Genomic DNA, 19677 nt, shown 5'->3' on the forward strand with positions numbered 1-19677 from the left:
GCAGTATGAATGGGGACAGTTTTGTTTTCTGCCTCTGGCCTTGAAAACTCCAGGGATCAATCTTCCCTCAGCACTCAATGTGCACTGTTGAAGACCACCAATGAGCACAAATGAAAGTGGTGTGGCCTTGGCCTTTGACTCTGTCAAGCAAGGGTGGCACAGTGGTGCAGCAGTTAGTGTTGCCGTTTCACAGCTCCAGGGACCTGGTCGATCCTGACCTTGGGTGCTGTAGGTGCAGAGTTTGCAAGTTCCCTCTGACTGCCAGGGTTTCCTCTGGGTGCTCTGGTTTCCTCCCACATCCTAAACACGTGCTTGTAGATTGTCCCTGGGGTTAATGATAAAACTGCACAGGTGAACATTGATGACCAAATTTGCCACCGCCTCCAGCCCATCAGCATTTCTTTTGACCAGCGGAGGAAAGGTGTGACCTCGAACTCTGCACTGCTTAGCAGCAGTGATTGCCTGCCCCCTTGTTTGCATCCCAAGACCTGGAAAACTTGTAGTAAACACCTGGGAGCACTGGAGGGATGCCACCAATGTGTGTCTGCAAAATCCTCATAGCAACACTACGAGCAAACTAATGTCAGTGTCCTCTGTCAGGCCAACATCCCCAGTGCTGAGGCCCTAATTACACTCAGCTGGGTCTGGTGAGCAGGCCACATCATTTGGTTGGCTGACCCCAAACTCCTGAAATGACCTCTCTATTCTGAGCTCTCCTTGAGGGAAGAGATTACCAAGCAGACTCTGGTGGGGAGGAGATTCCAGGATGTTCTTAACGCTGCTTTGGGGGAAACAGAAATGTAACATTCCCAAAAACTTATGGGAATCCCTGGCCCCTGACAGCTTACAATGGAGAAGGAACATCCAGGAAAGAGTCTCTTTAGGAATTCACAAGCAAAAATGATGGAAGGTTCCAGAATCACTGGACAAAATTAAGAATGAATGGGAAAGTGAACTCCAGACATCTTTACCCACAGAGACATGGAAGAAAATTCTTCATTTAGTTAATACATCTTCAATGTGTGCCAGACACTCTTTGATACAGTTTAAGGTAGTCCACAGGACCCATATGTCAAAAGATAAGCTAGCCTGTTTTTATCACCATATAAATCCTATATGTGACAGATGTAATTTGGAGGTGGCTTTTTTGACACATGGTTTGGTCCTGTCCTCTTTTGGAAAAATATTGGAAAGACATTTTTAACATTATCTCAACTGTATTGAATATTGATTTACAACCTCACCCTATCACTACAATTTTTGGATTACCAAGGATAGAATCTGGCCATTTATCTGCTTCTGCTTACCATATGATTGCCTTTGTTACATTAATGGCCAAATGATCCACTTTGCTTAAATGGAAGGATCCAATACCCCCTACTGCTTTTCAATGGTTCTCTCAAACTATATCATGTTTAAACTTGGAAAAAATTAGGAGTGGTACTGTTAATCCTTCGCTTAAATTTGAAGATATTTGGAGTCCATTTATTCAATATTTTCACATGATTATAGATCCCCTTTCAATAATTCTCCAGTTTAGAGGAATGGAGTTGACAACATAATATTGCTCTATTTCTACTGAGAAATTTCAGTCCAATCTTTTTTTCTTTATTTTGTTCTTTTTGAAATTTTTCTGTTTAGTTTGGTTTGACATATTATTTATAATTTTTCTTATTGACTTGGGGATTTTTTTCTTTCTTTTCTTTTTTTATATATATAAGAAATCTTTTTCTTTCCTTTCTTTTATATTATATTCATTTACTAAGAGATCGAAGGATCTACAGATTTTTTAAATATTTTATTGTTCTTTATGATTATCCATGCCATGATTGTATATGTAATACAAAGAGATCAGGAGAACAATCATTGATGTTATATATTAATCTGTATTAATTTGAAAACTAATAAAAAGTTTGAACAAGAAGAATGATGGAAGGAGTCACCATCTCTCTGAATACCCACCCAAAAGTGACGGTGTGCAAGTCCCACATTGGTCTCATCAGTCACTTCAGAACTGGAGTAGAAGGGAAGCATTCCTGACCCTGAGGCACTGCCTGAGGAGGAGCTCGTCGCGACATTTTGTGGTGTGAATTTATTCAATCACCCTGATAAGTTGCTTGCCTTTGCACACCATGTGTGCAGCTAAAGTGAGCAGATCTTGTTTTCTTCCTAAAACTGATGTTGTGTTCAGTCGGTCAATATTTTACTTTAATGTAGGAATAAGTGAAAGATGGGGAAAGAAATTTCAGAAACTTGCACAACAGCACCACCAAATGGTCATTAGTGAAACTGCAAAAAGCTGGCGACCATTCATGGGATTTCTATTCTATATGTTTGTCGAGGTCTGAAGTTAACTGTTGTTATTGAAGCTTGAAAAAGGGCCTGTAATAATAAATGACAAAAATCTTAAGTCTCTAACCTTTGACACAATTGACCATATGATCTTTCCCCCGTGCCTTGTTTCCCATGTACAGTTCAGTGGGACTGGCCTTCACTTACACCTACACCCTCTGATGACCTGCCACATCCTCTCCATGTTCCTTCACATTTTTCCCACGTTGCGCCCCCTTCTCCTTCATCTGTGTGCTCTCTCTTGGTGACACCATCCAGAAATAGAGTAATTCCTTGTTTTATGAACATTTATTTCATTTACAAATTTTTACTATAATCCTATGACTCTTTGAGCCACGTCATGGAAACACGCCCTTTGGCCCAACTTGTCCACGCCGACCAAGTTGCCTACCTGAGCTAGTCCCATTTGCACGTCTTTGATTTGCAGAGTTACTATTTTGCTGTAATAAATAATGTACAACTCTCTGCCCATAGGAATACACTGTTCCAAAATACACACAGTACATGTCCTTCAGCAGTTTCAATTTTAAAAATGTTGCTTAATGAAAAGCTTTCCAGGAATGTATCTGTTTTGTGAATCGAGGACCTACTATATGTGGACAGCATCCACATATATGCTCACAACATCCTGCACTGCTTGTCTAATATTCAGTGGCAGATGAGTTGCAGTTTCTTCTGATTAAGTATGCAAAGACAACACCTATTTCATTCCTGGTCTTGGGTTCACCTAAATTATTTTCAGCTCTGGCATCCTATTTGATCCCACCAACTGTACACCTGATTTGATTCCACAGACTCTGCATTCTGTTAGATGCCACTGCCCCTGCTTTCCCAAGCATACACTATTGATCTGGGATGCACTCCTGGTGGCTACAGTCTCACCTCTAAGTCTGAGAGTTCTGGGGTCAGGATCAAAGACCGAGTCTCCAGTGCATCACCTGAGGGAATCTCAATGATGCAAAAGGAGAGCATTCAGTCCATTGGTCCATACTGACTCTCGGGAGTAAACCATTTGGACCACCTACGCAGGAATGTACTAATGTGGGAAATAGGATCAATGTAGATGGGTGAAAGGGTCGGTATGGATGTGGTGAGCTGGAGGTCCTCTTTCTGTGCGGTATGGCTATGACCCTCTCCTTATTTCCTAGCAACATTCTCTCTCACATGCCCATCAACTGCCCTTTGATTCTTTTTGCCATTAACCAAAACTAAGGGGTTGTTACCCTACCAGTGCATCTTGTGGGAGGAAACCGGAGTACCCTGATGAAATCCACTCTCTCATCAAGAGAGCGTGCAAACTCCACACTGGCAGCATCCGAGGTCAGGGTCAGACATGTGTTCCAGGAGCTGTAAGGAGGGTCCCTGGAAGTGCACTACCCTCTGAATCTCAACTCTGCCAGAACTCTGCACCAAGTCCTCTTCACTCATTGCCCCTCTGAGTGATGTTGACCTCCTATCAGCTCCCAGTCCACCATGGTCTTCAATTTAAAATCATCAGCTTTGCACTTTTAGCTGCCTTTTTGCTGCTTCCTTTCTCAGTGCCCACTCCCACTCCGCAACCCTATCAGGGCCATGGTTTCCTATGACCGTCATTTTGTGCACCATCATTGTTGGCAGAGTTCAGGCACCTTGCTGTGGAATTCCTTCTTCCGGTGCATTATCCTCTCCATATGTCTCCTTCCTTTTAACAGCCACATTAAAACCCGTCTCTCTTCAGCCACATCCTTCAATATTTCCCTTTTTTAAAACCTGATGCCAGTTTCCATTTGATTGTGACTTTGTGAAGCACTTGGGCTGTCAGTGTCGAGATAAACTTGATGCCAACCAATGGCTTGGAATGAAGCAGCAATTTAACTGTTTAGATATTGTCAGTGGTTGGTTATTTATAACATAATATTTGTGAAACCCTTTTTTTAATTTTGTAGCTGTTGTGTTAAGTATTAGAGTCATAGAGTATTATAGCATGGAGAAAGGCCCTTTGGCCCAACTCATCCATGCCAGCCATGGCGTCCACCAAGTTAGTCCCATTTGCTCATGTTTAGCCCTTTGTATCCATGTCCAAATGTCTTTTAAATCTTGTTATCGTACCTGCCTCAACCATTTTCTCTGGCAGCTCATTCCATATACGCACTACCTTCTACATGAAGAAGTTGCCTCTGAGGTCTCTCTTTAAATCTTTCATTCTCTCACCTTAAATCAATGCCCTCTAGTTTTCAGTTCCCCTTCCGTGGAAAAAAGACTGTGTGTTCACTCTACCTATGCCCCACATGATTTTGTACACCTCTGTAAGGTCACCCCTCAATCTCCTACACTCCAAGGAATAAAGTGCTAGCCTGCCCAACCTCTCCTTATAACTCAGGCCCTCGAGTCCTGGCAGCATCCTCATAAATATTCTCTGCACTCTTTCCTGTTTAATTGTGCCTTTCCTGTAACAGGGCTACCAAAACAGAACACAATACTCAAAGTGAGGTCTCACCAACATCACGTACAACTGCCACGCAACGTCCCAACTCCTATACTCAATGCCCTGACTGATGAAGGCCACCGTGCCAAACCTGTCTACCTCATGCTGCTTTCAGTGAAATAATGTACTTGTGCTCCTAAGTCCCTCTAATCTATAACACTCCCCAGGCCCTGACCATTCATTGTGCAAGTCCTACCCTGGTTTGACTTCCCAAAATGCAACACCTTGCACTTATCCGAATTGAAAGCCATTTGCCAATCCTCAGCCCACTTACCAAGTGATAACCACCTTCTCTGTCTATGATACCACCTATTTTAGTATCATAAGTAAACTTACTAACTACGCCTTGTACGTGTACATCCAAATTGTTTGTATAAATAACAAACAACAAAGGTCCCAGCACGTGCCCTTGTGGCACACCACTAGTCACAGGCCTCCAGTCCGAGAAACAACCTTTGACCATCACGCTCTACTTCCTACCATTGAGCCAATTATGAATCCAATTAGCTGTCTCTCCCCGGGACCCTTGCGATCTAACCTTCCAGACTAGCCTGCCATGCAGGACCTTGTCAAGGGCCTTGCTGGCATTTGAGTCCAATTTCTTTTAAGTGCTCGTGAACAATGTAGTTAATGTAATGAGGTTTTTTTTTCTCTTGTTTGAGTCTAGTTTTAATGCTCTGTTTCTGTCACTTTAGGTGGGCCATGGCAAACCGGGACAGGCTGTTGGCTTTGAACAGCACGTTGGAGTTCAAATTGCACAGGTTGTATTTCATAAGCCTACTGACTGGCGGCATCATCAACCAAATTGAGGCACTGGAATATGCCAAGAACTTTCAGCCCTTTGCACAACAACATCAAAGAGGTCAGCTGGAAGGTCTTTGGTCAATTGTTTAAAAGGCTGACTTAATTGAAAGCTAATTAGGTAGCAAGCTTACAGTGGCTATATTTACAGTAAGACAGTATGATTGAATGAACCTTTCAATCAAACTGATAACAGAATTAATAAAGTGCATTAGGTTGTCTTTCTATTTTTTGGTATTGGTTTATTATTGTCACTTGTACCGAGGTACAGTGAAAAGCTTGTCTTACAAAATGATCGTACAGGTCAATTCATTACACAGTGCAGTTACATTGAGTTAGTACAGAGTGCATTGATGTAGTACAGGTAAAAACAATAACAGTACAGAGTAAAGTGTCACAGCTACAGAGAAAGTGCAGTGCAATAAGGTGCAAGGTCACAACAAGGTAGATCGTGAGGTCATAGTCCATCTCATTGTATAAGCCTTATCATAGTGGGATAGAAACTGACCTTAAGTCTGGTGGTACGTGCCCTCAGGCTCCTGTATCTTCTACCCAATGGAAGAGGAGAGAAGAGAGAATGTCCCGGGTGGGTGGGGTCTTTGATTATGCTGGCTGCTACACCAAGACAATGAGAGGTACAGACAGAGTCCAAGGAGGGGAGGCTGGTGTCTGTGATGCGCTGCGCTGTGTCCACAACTCTCTGCAGCTTCTTGCGGTCTTGGGCAGAGCAGTTGCCATACCAAGCCATGGTACATCCAGATAGGATGCTTTCTATGGTGCATCGGTAAAAGTTGGTGAGAGTCAAAGGGGACAAATCAAATTTCTTTAGCCTCCTGAGGAAGTAGAGGCACTGGTGAGCTTTCTTGACCGTGGCATTTATGTGATTTGAGCAGGACAGGCTGTTGGTGATGTTCACTCCCGGGAACTTGAAGCTGTGAACACTCTCGACCTCAGCACCACTGATGTAGACAGGTGTGTGTACACTGCTCCCTTTCCTGAAGTCAATGACCAGCTCTTTAGTTTTGTTGACATTGAGGGAAAGGTTGTTGTCATGACACCATTCCACTAAGCTCTCTATCTCCTTCCTTTACTCCGACTCATCGCTGTTTGAGATACAGCCTACAATGGTGGTATCATCTGCAAACTTGTAGATGGAGTTAGAGCAGAATCTGGCCACACAGTCATGAGTGTATAGGGAGTAGAGTAGAGGGCTGAGGATGCGGCCTTGTGGGGCACCAGTGTTGAGAATAATCATGCCAGAGGTATTGCTGCCTATCCTCACTGATTGCAGTCTGTTTGTTAGAAAGTCAAGGATCCAGTTACAGAGGGAGGTGTTGAGTCCTAGGTCTTGGAGTTTGGTGACAAGCTTGCTTGGAATTATTGTATTGAAGGCAGAGCTGTAATCAATAAACAATAGTCTAATGTATGTGTCTTTACTGTCCAAATGCTCCAGAACTGAGTGTAGGGCCAGGGAGATGGCATCCGCTGTAGACCTGTTTCGCCGATAGGCGAATTGCAATGGGTCCAGGTTGTTTGGTAGGCTGGAGTTGATGCGTGCCATGATCAACCTCTCAAAGCACTGCATGATGGTGGATGTCAGAGCCACTGGTCGGTAGTCATTGAGCTATGTTACCTTGCTTTTGTTTGGTACCGGGATGATAGTGGCCTTCCTTAAAACAGGAGGGAACCTGAGATTGAGCAGGGAGAGGTTGAATATGTCCGCAAATACTTCTGCCAGCTGATCAGCACAAGATCTGAGTACGCGGCCCGGGACACCATCCAGTCCAGGTGCTTTCCTTGTGTTCACTCTCCGGAAGACTGATCTTGCGTCCTCCACTGTGATCACAGGTTCAGCTGCGTTGATGGATGTCAGGGTGGATGGTGACAATCCACTTCCCTTTTGTTCAAAACATGCATAGAATGCGTTAAGTTCATCAGGAAGGGATGCACTGTTGTTAGCTATGCAGCCCAACTTCGTCTTGTAGCCTGTTATGGCATGTAAGCCCTGCCATAACTGACGGCTGGTCAGGGACTCTCTTTTGAGTTGGTATTGCCTCTTGGCATCCGTGATAGCTTTCCGAAGGTCATACCTCGATTTCTTGTACAGATCAGGATCACCAGATTTGTGTGCAGCAGTCCTCTCCTTCAGTAGGGAGTGGATCTCCCAGTTCATCCATGGTTTCCTGTTTGGGAACACCTGTATTGTCTTCTTTGGTACACAGTCCTCCACACACTTGCTGATAAAGTCTGTGATGGTGGTGGCATATTCATCAAAGGCTGGCAGCTGAGTTTTTGAACATGGACCAGTCCACTGTCTCAAAGCAGTCACGTAGGAGCTCATCTGCTTCCTCAGACCAGCACTGCACGACTCTCCATACCGGATCCTCCCGTTTCAGTCTTTCTGTCTTTCTCCTCCTTAGAACATCAATATTGCTAGGCTTTGAAGAGCATTTTACTCTTTGTGTGTGTGTGTGTGTGTGTGTGTGTGTGTGTGTGTGTGTGTGTGTGTATGTATGACAGTGAGGCCTTTCAGTTGCTTTTCCATTTTTCCCCTCCTGTTCAAATGGGTGACTTTCAGGAGAGGTTGAAGTATAGAATGTAGGAGCAGGCAGATCATCCATCTCCTGAATCTGTGATACCCATCGCCAGTCTTGTGTTCCAATTGCCCTCTTGACTGAGATCAGCTAATGGAGCAGAATAAGGTCTCCCTTCCTTGGTTACTCATGGATAATTCTCTGGGATGGGCCTGTGTATCCTACCTGTGGCACTGTCCGTTCACCTTGAGCATTCAATGAGGCTTCCAAAATGCTTGGGAGCATTCAGCACTGAAATATTTAAAGGTTTCTTAATGATGTTTTAAGGCACTGGAGTAAAAGATGGTCACTTAACTTAATGTAACAAAGCATAATAAAATACCTAAATACAGTGGAGTAAATTCAGGACTTTTGTCCATCAAGGTAATCTCATGTTTGATGGAATAAAGTTCATACAATATTTCTAAAAATACATAACCATCTCTGCCAGTGGTCTCTGAAAGCATTAGTATATCTACTGTGAATTATACAAAAAGCATTACACCTGCCTTAATTAGGCAGTAATTTAATTAATTCTACATTTATCCATGCCACAGTCAGTTACAGATTCCCTGAACTTTGCGTATGCAATGCATGCAGTCTCTGTAAGCAAATCGCTCCCTAACCAGATTTCAGCCACACTTGCTCTACTGGTTTCTCAACAGTTAATGCACTTGGTGTTGACACCCTGTTTCATTACAGCTGCCCTTCCCTGGCGTGGTTCTGGTCTATCTTAAGGGTTGTGTTTTGTTTGTAGCATTCTTACAAAGCAACCCTGGAAAATCTGGTTTCATCTTAGTGTTTCTGCATCATGGAGCAAATGGCATGTTGTGAACTGCACAGATGTTAACTGTACATTTATGGTTGAAAGTAGGGTCATTATTTTAGATTGTGGTGTGTGTATTTTGTCTGTATTTGTTTACTATGACACAGAGGCCATTTGGCCCATTGAGTTTATGGTGGCAGAGTAATCCCATCATTCTCATTTCTCCCTTTTTGTTTCACTCTAACCCTGCAATGTACCCTCGCTTGCATTACCCACCAACCACCCTTTAGTTTACAGTAGTCAGTTAACTATCAGTACATCTTTGGGATGTGGAAAGAAAGTGAAGCACCCGGGGAAAACCCATGTAGTCACAGAGAATGTGCAAACTCCAGAGAGTTTGACACCTGGGTTCAAGATCAAACCTGGATTCACTCTTGCGCTGCCATGGCTTCCATATTCTAGCTCTTTTTGTTGTTGTTAACAGTTACTGATCTTCTAACTTATTCTCACTGGAAACAGAACATAGCACAGGAACAGGCCCTTCAGCCCTCGATGTCTGTGCCAACATTGATGCCAATTAAAACAGCACACCTGCCTGCACATGGTCTATATCCCTCCATTCCCTGCCTATTTATGTGTCTGTATAAATACCTATTACATGATGCTTTTGAATCTGTTTCCATCACCTCCCCTGGCAGCGCATTCCAGGCACCTACCACTTTTTAAAAAAAATCTGGCTCTGTAAATTTAAACTTTCCCACTCTCATCTTGAAGCTACGCCCTGTAGTATTTGACATTTCCACCCTGGGAGAAAGACACTATTCTACCTGTTTTCCAATGTGTTGGCTTTGGCCTGAGGCATTTAACTCTTCTATGAATTGCTCAATGGTAATACATGAGTTGTCATTCCAGACATCCAAGTGTTGATGGGAAGCCTGGTTTACCTGCGGCATGGCATTGCAAACTCCCCATACCTCCATCTGCTGGATTCAAATCAGTGGGCAGACATCTGTGACATCTTCACCAGAGATGCCTGTGCCCTCCTCGGTCTTTCAGTTGAGTCCCCTCTCAGCGTCAGGTAAGATCAACATCACGGAGCCGCAATCTCTGCCTTTTAATATTCTAATTTTCTGTGATTGAACTTTTGACATCATATGCATCCTTTTTTAAAAACAAGACAATTGTTTTACCTATTCCTAATTTACCTTGTTTACCACCACCTCAAGGAATGCTGATAGTGCTTTTAGAGTGGAAGAAAGATAAATTTACTAGAAAAAAACTAAAATACTCAACAAAAAAAATGAATAAAATCACCATAAGTTACCAGCTTGCTGAGTGCAGCCATGTTGCTTGTGTTCCCTCAGCCAGTGAGAGTGCATTGCCTCATTGGGGCTCAGCCAGTGAGAGCATAGCATGTAGTAATACCTCTTGGAGCCAATGCAATTCTCAACTCTCATTTGCAGAAATCCTGAGCACTAAGTTGCATACCGGTGTATTGTTCACAGTGGGCTCATGTGATGAGTGTCCAACAGTGTTTGGGAACTGGACTAAGCTAATTGTTGGGCTTGGTGCTTTTGAGTTAATTTCCCTGTAGAATGAAACTGTTAAACTGCAGAATAAGGATGTCGGCCGTAAAGATTCATTACATTGACCTAGTTATCTCTGTGATGCAAAGGAAAATCAGAAAAATCTTCAGATGCAGTAAACTTGAAATAAAAACAAAGTGCTGGATATACTCATGTGGAGAAAGAAACTGTTGACGTTTCCATCAATGGCTTTGCATCAGAATGGGGAAAATACAGAAAGCAGGCATGTTTTAAATCACAGGCAGGACTTGAGGGGAACAAAGAGATCATCCGTGGTTGGGTGGAGGCCAAGAGGAAATGGATGACACAGGTTGGTGTTGACAAAGGGCAGTGATGGCTTGTTAATGGCAGCTAATCTGTCTGGAGGAGGTGAAGATAGAGGGAGAACAGAGTTGAGAATAAAAGTGGTGGAACTCTGAAATAAAGAGCACAGTTGTTGCCAGAAATCTAAAATAATGGAGAATGCTGCGAAACCCAACAGGTCGGGCAGCATCTGTGGAGAGAAGAACTGAGTTGCACAGAACTGACCAAGGATTAAAAAGCAAAAATCCGCAGTTGCTGGAAACTGGGATTCATTAAATGCTCGGTAGACCAGGCAGCATCTGTAGCAAAAGAAACAGCCCAGGTTGATGACCTCCCTCGCCCCTCCCCGTCATGAAAATTCTAATGCTTCTGTGCCCCTTCACCACCACCACAGATCCACAGATGTTGCTGGACCTGATGACCGCACTCAGAATTCTCTGCTCCTACGGAGAATTGTTCTGACAAACTGGAAAGGCTGGTTATCTGAAACTGTTGAACATAGTGTGAGTCCTGAGGACAAAAGCTTGCTTCAGTGGAAGAAGAGAAGTTGTTACTCAAGTTTGCATTGGGCTCCTTTGGACCAATGTAAGGGGGGGGGCAAAGACCAAGAGATCAGAATGGGATGGAGAATTCGGGTAACAGGCCTCTGAAAGCTCGGAGTCACCCTTGTGGACTGAATGGAGGTATTCTGCAAAGTGGTCACCCAGTCAGTCTTTGGTTTCTCCAATACAGAGGAAAAGGTATCGAGAGCACAGATGCAATTCACCAAATTGGAAATGAATTGCTGCTTCACCTGGAAGGATTGTTTGGATCAATGGATGGTGGGAAGGGAAGCAATAAACGTGCAGATGTTGCATCTCCAGTGATTGCATGGAAAGATGCCATGAGACTGGGTGTAAGTGATGGAGAAGGATGGGTGAACCAAGTGCTCTGAGGGAACAGTCCCTCTGGAGTACCAAGAGGGGACTAGTTGTCTGGTAGAATCTCATTGAAAGCATCAGAAATTACATAGGATGAATGTGGAGCCTGGTGGGTGGAAGCCAAGGACAAGGGGAACCCTATCTTTGCATTGGGAGGAGAGGATTTGAGAACAGAAATGTAGGAAATGGAACAGAAGCCGTTGAGAGTCCTGTCAGCAATGGTGACCATTAACTCCGTCACGTAACCAGCTTAATCTTGAGGTTTAACCAGCTGAGGTGGGGGTGGGGAGGGGGAATCAAATGCCAATTTTCATCAACTGCTTCAGTTCTGGAATGAAAAGTTGCAGGCAAACCAACAATTGTAAATATAGGAAGGGGAATTTCTGAATTTGAATATATTACAGCGATTTTTGTTTGTGTTCCCATGACTTCAACTGAAATCTCTTTTTCAAAACCTGCTCAGAGCAGGGAAGGTAAAATCCCTGGGAGCCACTGGCAGGTGAAGAGATAAGATCAGTTCTTGGTTTCAGTGTGTGTCACTGCAGTTTAATATTCCTGTTGAGGTTGGTTCTGTTTTTGCTCTAGGTTGTTTTCCGATTCATATGATTAGCATTCAGGACTCAAGCAAAAACTGGTGTAAAAATTCCATGTTTTTAGACCAAATTCATACAACTTGTCCTTCATTTTTGTATTAAATAGCTACTCAGTTTTTCACTGCTTGATATTCTGATTTGAAGGCTGCTTGTCCCATCTTGTATCTGAATGAGCTCTTGTTATAGAGTTATAGTTGTAGAGCACAGAAACTTGTAGGTGTTTCATTCCTTCTCTTTTCACAACCTTTAATTTTACTGTAAAGTTGTTTCTTTCAGCACTGTTGATCTTTTATGAATGTTGACCATTGGGTATTACAGGTCAAAGTGGGATGTTATGAAGTTGCAGCTTTACATATTATGAGCACACGTTTCTGTCTACTTCTTCAATCTCGGCTGTTGGACAAATAATCCAGCTGCTCTCCTCCACTGGACAAATTGGTTAATGCTCTAAATTGTGGGCTGAATCATCTACTCCACCTGGCCCCAGGTGTAAACCTAAATTGTGCTGTTGGTCAATCTTGAATCTAGCAAGGATTACATCAATTGGAATCTGCATCCACAGGAAGAGAGCACAACATCAGCCCTGCTGCCAGTCACCATCTAAATGATGTCCTCTGGCTGTACTTTGGAAATGAATGATCGATGTACATTGTTAAAGGGTATCATTTAAACAGCTTCCAACACAGGAGCTTTGTGCTGTGCAGTTGAATCTCCAGGGAGGAATGGCTCCAGGGAGATAACTCCATATGTCTATCATAACAGAAGATTGGCAATATATGTTCCCATAATATTACTTGTCTTTATCAGATTCCATAAGTCTTATAATTTCTGGAACCTTTTCATCCAAATTCTCAGATGACTTTCAGCATCTGGTCAACATTTGTGGAAATAAGACAATGGGCTCAATAAATGACTTTGTTCAGTAACCCCAATTTAATTGAGAGGCTTAGACTGCAACTATCATGCAGCGCGTTTTCTGTTTGTCTTCCGTATAGCTGACAGAGTGAAGTTTTTTTTCCTTGAGAGATATGCTTGTAAAACTGGGATGATGTGATGATGGATCTTAAATTCAACATTAATTAGGCAGAATTGTGTTGTGCAATATGAATTCTGGGATTCTGTGCAAGAAATATGGAAGCAATTAGATGGATTAAGTGGGTGCAAAATAATGTGCTTGCACAAGGCTTGATTGGAAGCTAACTAAGTGAGGAATTAGCAAGAAAAATATTTGCTCAGGAAGATGAGATAAATTTGGTCAATGGAACAATTTGTTAAGGAGCCAGAAATCTTTATAGGATGGTTTTCAGATTTTGCACAGGTAGTATTATAGCCTGGAGCAGAAATTGGTTCCAAAGTGTATTCTCCTTTAAATGGTTTTTGAGTTTGTGGGAAAACCAGTGATTGGGCCTTGAACAATTTGGAAGCTTCTAAAATCTGCCATGAAACTTTATGATGCTACAGAGAAGCCAGGGTTTTTCAATCAGATTTAATGGAGGTGCTCAAAACAAAGATTTTGTTGAGACAATACAAAGATAAACTATTTCCACTGACAGTGGGAGAGTGGTAAAAGATAACTAGGAAGAGAACAAAGGAGGACACGAGACAAAATGTCTTCATGCCATGTGCTGTTAAGATCTGGAATTTATCCAGGTATTGGTACGAGAGTCAGGAGTAAATTTACATGGGGAATTGGAAGAGGACTTGGATAGAAAGAACTTTGCAGGGGGTTTGCATAAAGAGCAAGGAAGTTGGGGCTAATTGAATAGCTCTTTTAAAAAGCAGGGATAGGCACATTGGGCTAAATGCTGCTTTCTGTGTTGTAAGGCTCCAGTTGCCTGTGCTTATGAAAATTGTTTAGTTAGATTCACTTTAGTATGAGCGGCAATTGCTGTTGCTCTGTACTATATGGGAGATGGAACTGTCCCTGGAACAAGCACAGACGGTCTGGATATTGGGCAAGTAGGTGTTGAATCTAATGACAAATCATCCACTTTTGATTCGAGAGAGAATTCGAGTCTCCAACCTCTCAAATATAAAAGAAATGGGGAACAGCCTACTGTTGTAGTGAAGGAACATTTCTCCTGTTTCATTCTTCCTGGTAAGATTGTCAGTTAATGGGGTGGTGGGGGGTGGAACTTTTGGCAGTTCCAAGGCTTTTCTGGTTTCTTGAAGTGGGCAGTGCCATGAAGTGATGTTTTTTTGTCACTATTTGTGTTAAACAAGAGTACATTTCCAATCCACAACTGATCGTGATCCTTGTCCAGAGACTTGGTTAGTGCTCTCGCTCTCTACAGTTGACCATATTCTTTCTACCTTCACAGCTTTTCTGCTGGATGTCTGGCATTACCGGTTCTGCTGAATATCAAGGCAGTAATTGAACAGCGACAATGCACAGGGATATGGAGCCAAAAGGACGAGCTTCCGGTGAGTGTTGCCTATTGGTGGCACGTCAGTACCTCAAAACAAAACGCTGTTCAACCAATGTGTCAGCTGACTTGTCGTACAGCTTGGATAGAAGCAAACGCCAGCATCTTCTGCAGACTTTGTTACCCCTTGTCCAGACAGGAAAACAAAAATCTAAAACTCTCCTTTTATTTCTCTCAGATTGAGATTGAGCTGGGGAAGAAGTGCTGGTACCACTCTGTGTTCGCCTGCCCCATCCTCCGACAGCAAGCTACTGAATCCAACCCTCCGATGAAACTGATCTGCGGCCACGTGATCTCCAGAGATGCGTTGAACAAACTGATAAACGGTGGGAAGTAAGTACCTCAGTGGAAAAATGTACACAATGCAGTGCTGCATCTTAGTGACTGATACTACCTGTGGTTGGTAGAAATGGTGAGTTTCTGAAAGGGGCTGCAGACTTTAATGGGGATGAGAAGAAATAATTTATGCTGTTAGATATAAAGAAATGCATACCTCTGACTTGTAAAGTATAGCATCGTCCTCCATATTTTCTGTTTTACTCCTTCCCATTGTTTCCCTTGCACGTAATAGGCTGAAGTGATTGGGTTTCACTCCCTCGAGTGTTTGTGTGTCCCACTCCACCTCTGCACTGCATTGACTTCAGTGTTAGTCAAGAACCTCCTGGCTCTTCACCAGTTTCCTGGTGATGTGTTGGGTTGACGCCACCATGGTTAGAAGGCCTAATCCTTGAGAAACAAAGGACTGCAGATTCTGGAATCTAGATGAAAAACACAGTGATGTTGGAGGAACTCCTCAGGTCAGGCAGCATCCGTGGAGAAAAGCAGGCGGTCAACGTTTTGGGTCAGGACCCTTCTTCAGGACTGAAGACAGGAAAAGGGGGAAGCCCAATATATAGGAGGGAAAAGCAGAGCAGTGATAGGTGGACAAAAGAGGGCAGGTGTGCTGGGCACAAGGTAGTGATAGGTAGATGCAGGTAAGAGATAGAGATAGGCAGGTGCGTTGGAGGAGGGGAGAGCAGATCCACCAGGGGATGGGTCAAAGGTAAAAAGGGGGGGGGGGGGGAAGGCTAGGAAAGGGAAGAAGAAGAAGCATGGTGTTGGGGAGGGGGGGGGGGGCGGGTGGAAATATTACCTGAAGTGGGAGAATTCAATGTTCATGCTGTTAGGCTGCAAGGTTCCAAGGTGGAAAATGAGGTGCTGTTCTTCCAGTTTGTGCTTGGAATTCTGGCAGAGGAGGAGGCCGAGGACTGTCATATCAGTGATAGTGTGGAGGGAGTAGTTGAAGTGACTGGCAACAGGGAGATGCAGATCGCGGTTACGGACAGAGCGCAGGTGTTCTGTGAAACAGTCTGTGTTTGGTCTCACCAATGTAGACGAGGCCACACTTGGAGCCCCAAATGCAGTAGATGATGTTAAGGGAGGATGATATTAATCCTTGCCTTGGTGAGCTCCTAAGCTCACCTAGGAGAAGTTCAACCAACTAGCAGCAAAAAAGACCCACTGCTGATGATGCTTTATGAAAAAGCATTGATCATAGCTTGCAAGAGAATTGTGCTGGTGATATGATGTTTGCCTGAGAACACGGTTAACATAAATTTAATGACTCTTTATTTCGAGCAATGTGATCTGTTCCTGTATCATTTCTTTTATGTTTCTCTTTGCACAGATTAAAGTGCCCCTATTGTCCAATGGAACAAGCTCCCTCTGACGCAAAGCAGATCTATTTCTGAAGACCATATTTGAGCTCAGTGGACATTGTGCCTATCTGTTGGAGAAGAGCTGTTACTAGGGTGTGTCTGTATAATTGTGACCAGCCTAGCCCGCTAGATGGTGTGAATGTGACTTGCCCTGATGGGGCTAAAGGGGATTGTAGCCGACGTTTCTTGATGGTTCCCTGCTCACCCAGCTGCTGTGGGATCTGCACTTCGTTTGCACTAGTCTAGAACCTGGATTAGCCATTAAGTCCTATCTAACTTTTTTTTTGTCCCACTTGCAAATGCTTAGCAAATATCAGGTAGCTTAAGTACAATTACTGTTGCCATTTGATATCGGCAGCACCCATTATAAACAGTTTGCTGTGGAGTAGTTCCCTGCCAGTGGTGGTCCAGTGGATTAATTAACTGCTGTACATACATTTACACTATTCACTATGATAAAGTTGAATGGTATGTACGTTTTTTTGAGTTCACCTTGTTCCATTTTTTTGTCGCTGCTCAGTTTGGGAATGTCGATCACAGATGCCTTTATCCCCCATTCCCTTCTTCCCTCCCCCACCAGCATCACTAACCCCAGTTTGGGGAGACGTGCATTGCAGTGCTATTCAAAGCTAGTGAGCATTACAAACTTTTAGGATATTGAAATTTCACAAGGCTCTCTTGATATTTCTGAGTGGTTTGGAGAGCATGGCTTGGTAATGGAGCTGGAGCTGTGGATTATACCTGATCCATCTCTTGTATTCCCTGAAATCGGTCACCAAGTGCGAGCAAGGTGAAGCCCACCAATGTAACTCCTTCCCTTCACACGTAGACCTATAATACATATCAAACCCCCTTTCCTTGGTCTTTATGGACTGTGGTGATGACATTTGACAATAACTTGCAGCACATTTTGAATCCTAAGTCTTGGAAAAACTGATTTGTCTCTCTATTCCTGTTACTTTCGTCAGCAGCAGTTTCATATAATTAACTCGGTAGAATTAATTCAATATAGAATTATTTTGCTCTGAGACTCCCACTGCAACTCACTGAACATATTGGTCAAACTATGCAGTAAATCCCAAGTTTTAGATATGTTCCCATTTATAACCAGGGCTAAAGTAGGAGAACTGTTGTGTTCTGAAGCTGGGAGACGAGGGAAGTTACTTGGTATTCTCATTCTTTATCCAGCTTGAGATGTTGGTCAGGGCGTCAGGGTGCCTGTGACACCCATCCTAGTTGTTGAGTTTGCCTATTGTGTTGTCTGGGGTCTCTTATGCAGACTAGCAGTTCGTGCATGTGCAAGAGATCTGCTAGTGCCCCATGTAACCATTCCCCAGCTGCAACCCCAACTTGGGAGGGGAGGGTGCATTGTAATTGTACTGCTTCCTTGACTGTAGGTGTGAATACCCCGAGAAGAGACTAGGGTGGGGTATGGTGTTGGAGCGGGGAGTCACTCCAGCTGTGACGGCTATTCAGTGTTTTTCAGAAATTAGCTTTTAAATTTGATGTTTTATTTATAAGTCTACTTTATCTTTTTTATAACTATTCCTGATTTGGTTGTTATATGTCCCTGTTAACTGTGCCATTGCAGATAGTTGTTTTCCATGACATAGCACCATAATTTCCTCTTGCACTGGTTTTACATATTGGCGTACTGACAAGTCAGTCGTGACCTACAATACGTTGATTGTAACTATGCATCTTGGGTTGGGGGGGGGGGAAGAAAGTGCTTGGTTGTTTATCATTTGTTTCAGAAAGTCCAGTTACCCGTTAATTATAAACCTGTTGTCCCTAAAAGCAGCAGCACTAACTGTTCTTCGTGAAGCATGCATTAAATCCCAGATAATTGGTCACCATGCAATGGTTTGATCGGCAGTTTCATAGAATGGGAGTGAAGATGAATCAATTTGATCAAGAAGGTTAAGTAAAGGTCAAACTCTGCGTCAGACAAATGGCATTGAGCAGAAACTCCAGTAGATGAAAACCTTTCCCCCTCTACCATTCTCATAAGAAGCTGAAGGAACCTCCTGCACTTCTTTTTTTTTTGTCCTCTGAATATTTTTACCAGATATTAACTTAGAAGAATGTCCTACAAAGAAGGCTTCCTTCTATGTAATGTCCATCCCTGTGGATAAGTAAATTGGGTCCTGCTCACCTCCCCCACAATAGCAGTGCTGAGAAGATGGGCAGCAGAGGTAGAAATCAATGATTTGACTAGGATAAATAGCATAAGATGGGAGGTTTCAGCACACATTAGGGTTTCCCTAGGTTATGAAATGTAACCTGAATGTAAAGTGCTCAACATCATTGTCAACAATGTCTAAAGCCTTCAAAAGTATTAAAATATAACCATCTCGAGTGTCAGAATCAATTGTGATGGACAAGGATGTGCAACCCAGGCTTGGCTGCAATGGATTCAGTAGCGATGCCCAACATGCATGCACAGTTTGTAGAGAGATGATGAGTTTAATAGTGGATAGCATGGTTGCTAAACAAATTTATGGATGGCAAGTCCTGCAAAATGTGGGGAACGTGGTTCTTAAACTATGCTCGGAGTTTTTAATTGGAAGGAGTGGGTAAATTTTCCTCTGGCATTTCTGAAACATCACAATCACTAGGGTGGTAAGTGACCATCCCTCACCACATTCTTGCTTTTTTTTTGGATGGTGTATAAATACAAAACAAAACCTGGAAGAATGCACCATTTCATGAGCTGTAATTTTAATGCCCTAGCTTGCTTGTCACAAGTCGTCCCAAAAAGCCAGAAGAATGCAAAGGAAAGGTCATGGAATACCCTGCAATCAGCAGTTTGGGGAGCTTGGTGCCCTGATGATTTTAGACTGTTACGTGACTTTAATTTTGTTGCCCATAATATAATTTATGTTATATAACAGATGTTTAATAAATATGTTGAAGTGCTTGAATGATTGAAATTGCTTTTCTGTTTTTAATCCACAGTATAAAAATTGCAAAATGTGGCTGTATAGTTTGAGCAGTTTTCCTCATAGGATTGGGGTTGGTGGGCAGGAACATGTTAGTCTCCTCACTGTATTCTGGGATGTTGACATTTGCTCTGATCTCTCCACAAGGAAACAAATGTTGACCTTCAAGGGAATTCATGATATCAAAAGTGAAGAAATGAGGTATAGGACCTGGTTACCCTTCAGCATTTGCTCTATTGGACAGCTGTATGATT

At 43.0% G+C, this 19677-nt stretch overlaps 1 protein-coding gene across 1 annotated transcript in view; it reads left to right on the top strand.

Moving 5' to 3' along the window:
- rmnd5b (required for meiotic nuclear division 5 homolog B) overlaps positions 1 to 19405 on the top strand; it is a 31186-nt gene extending 11781 nt beyond the window's left edge. Inside the window, exons 5-9 of the mRNA XM_052013694.1 lie at positions 5512 to 5678; positions 9869 to 10034; positions 14680 to 14782; positions 14963 to 15117; positions 16451 to 19405. Coding sequence (XP_051869654.1) covers positions 5512 to 5678; positions 9869 to 10034; positions 14680 to 14782; positions 14963 to 15117; positions 16451 to 16514 — 655 coding nt within the window. The 3' untranslated portion in view covers positions 16515 to 19405. The remainder of the gene's footprint in view (positions 1 to 5511; positions 5679 to 9868; positions 10035 to 14679; positions 14783 to 14962; positions 15118 to 16450) is intronic.
- Positions 19406 to 19677: the final 272 nt, after the last annotated feature.

The sequence above is a fragment of the Pristis pectinata genome, chromosome 4 (genome assembly GCF_009764475.1).
Source record: "Pristis pectinata isolate sPriPec2 chromosome 4, sPriPec2.1.pri, whole genome shotgun sequence".
NCBI lineage: Eukaryota > Metazoa > Chordata > Chondrichthyes > Rhinopristiformes > Pristidae > Pristis > Pristis pectinata.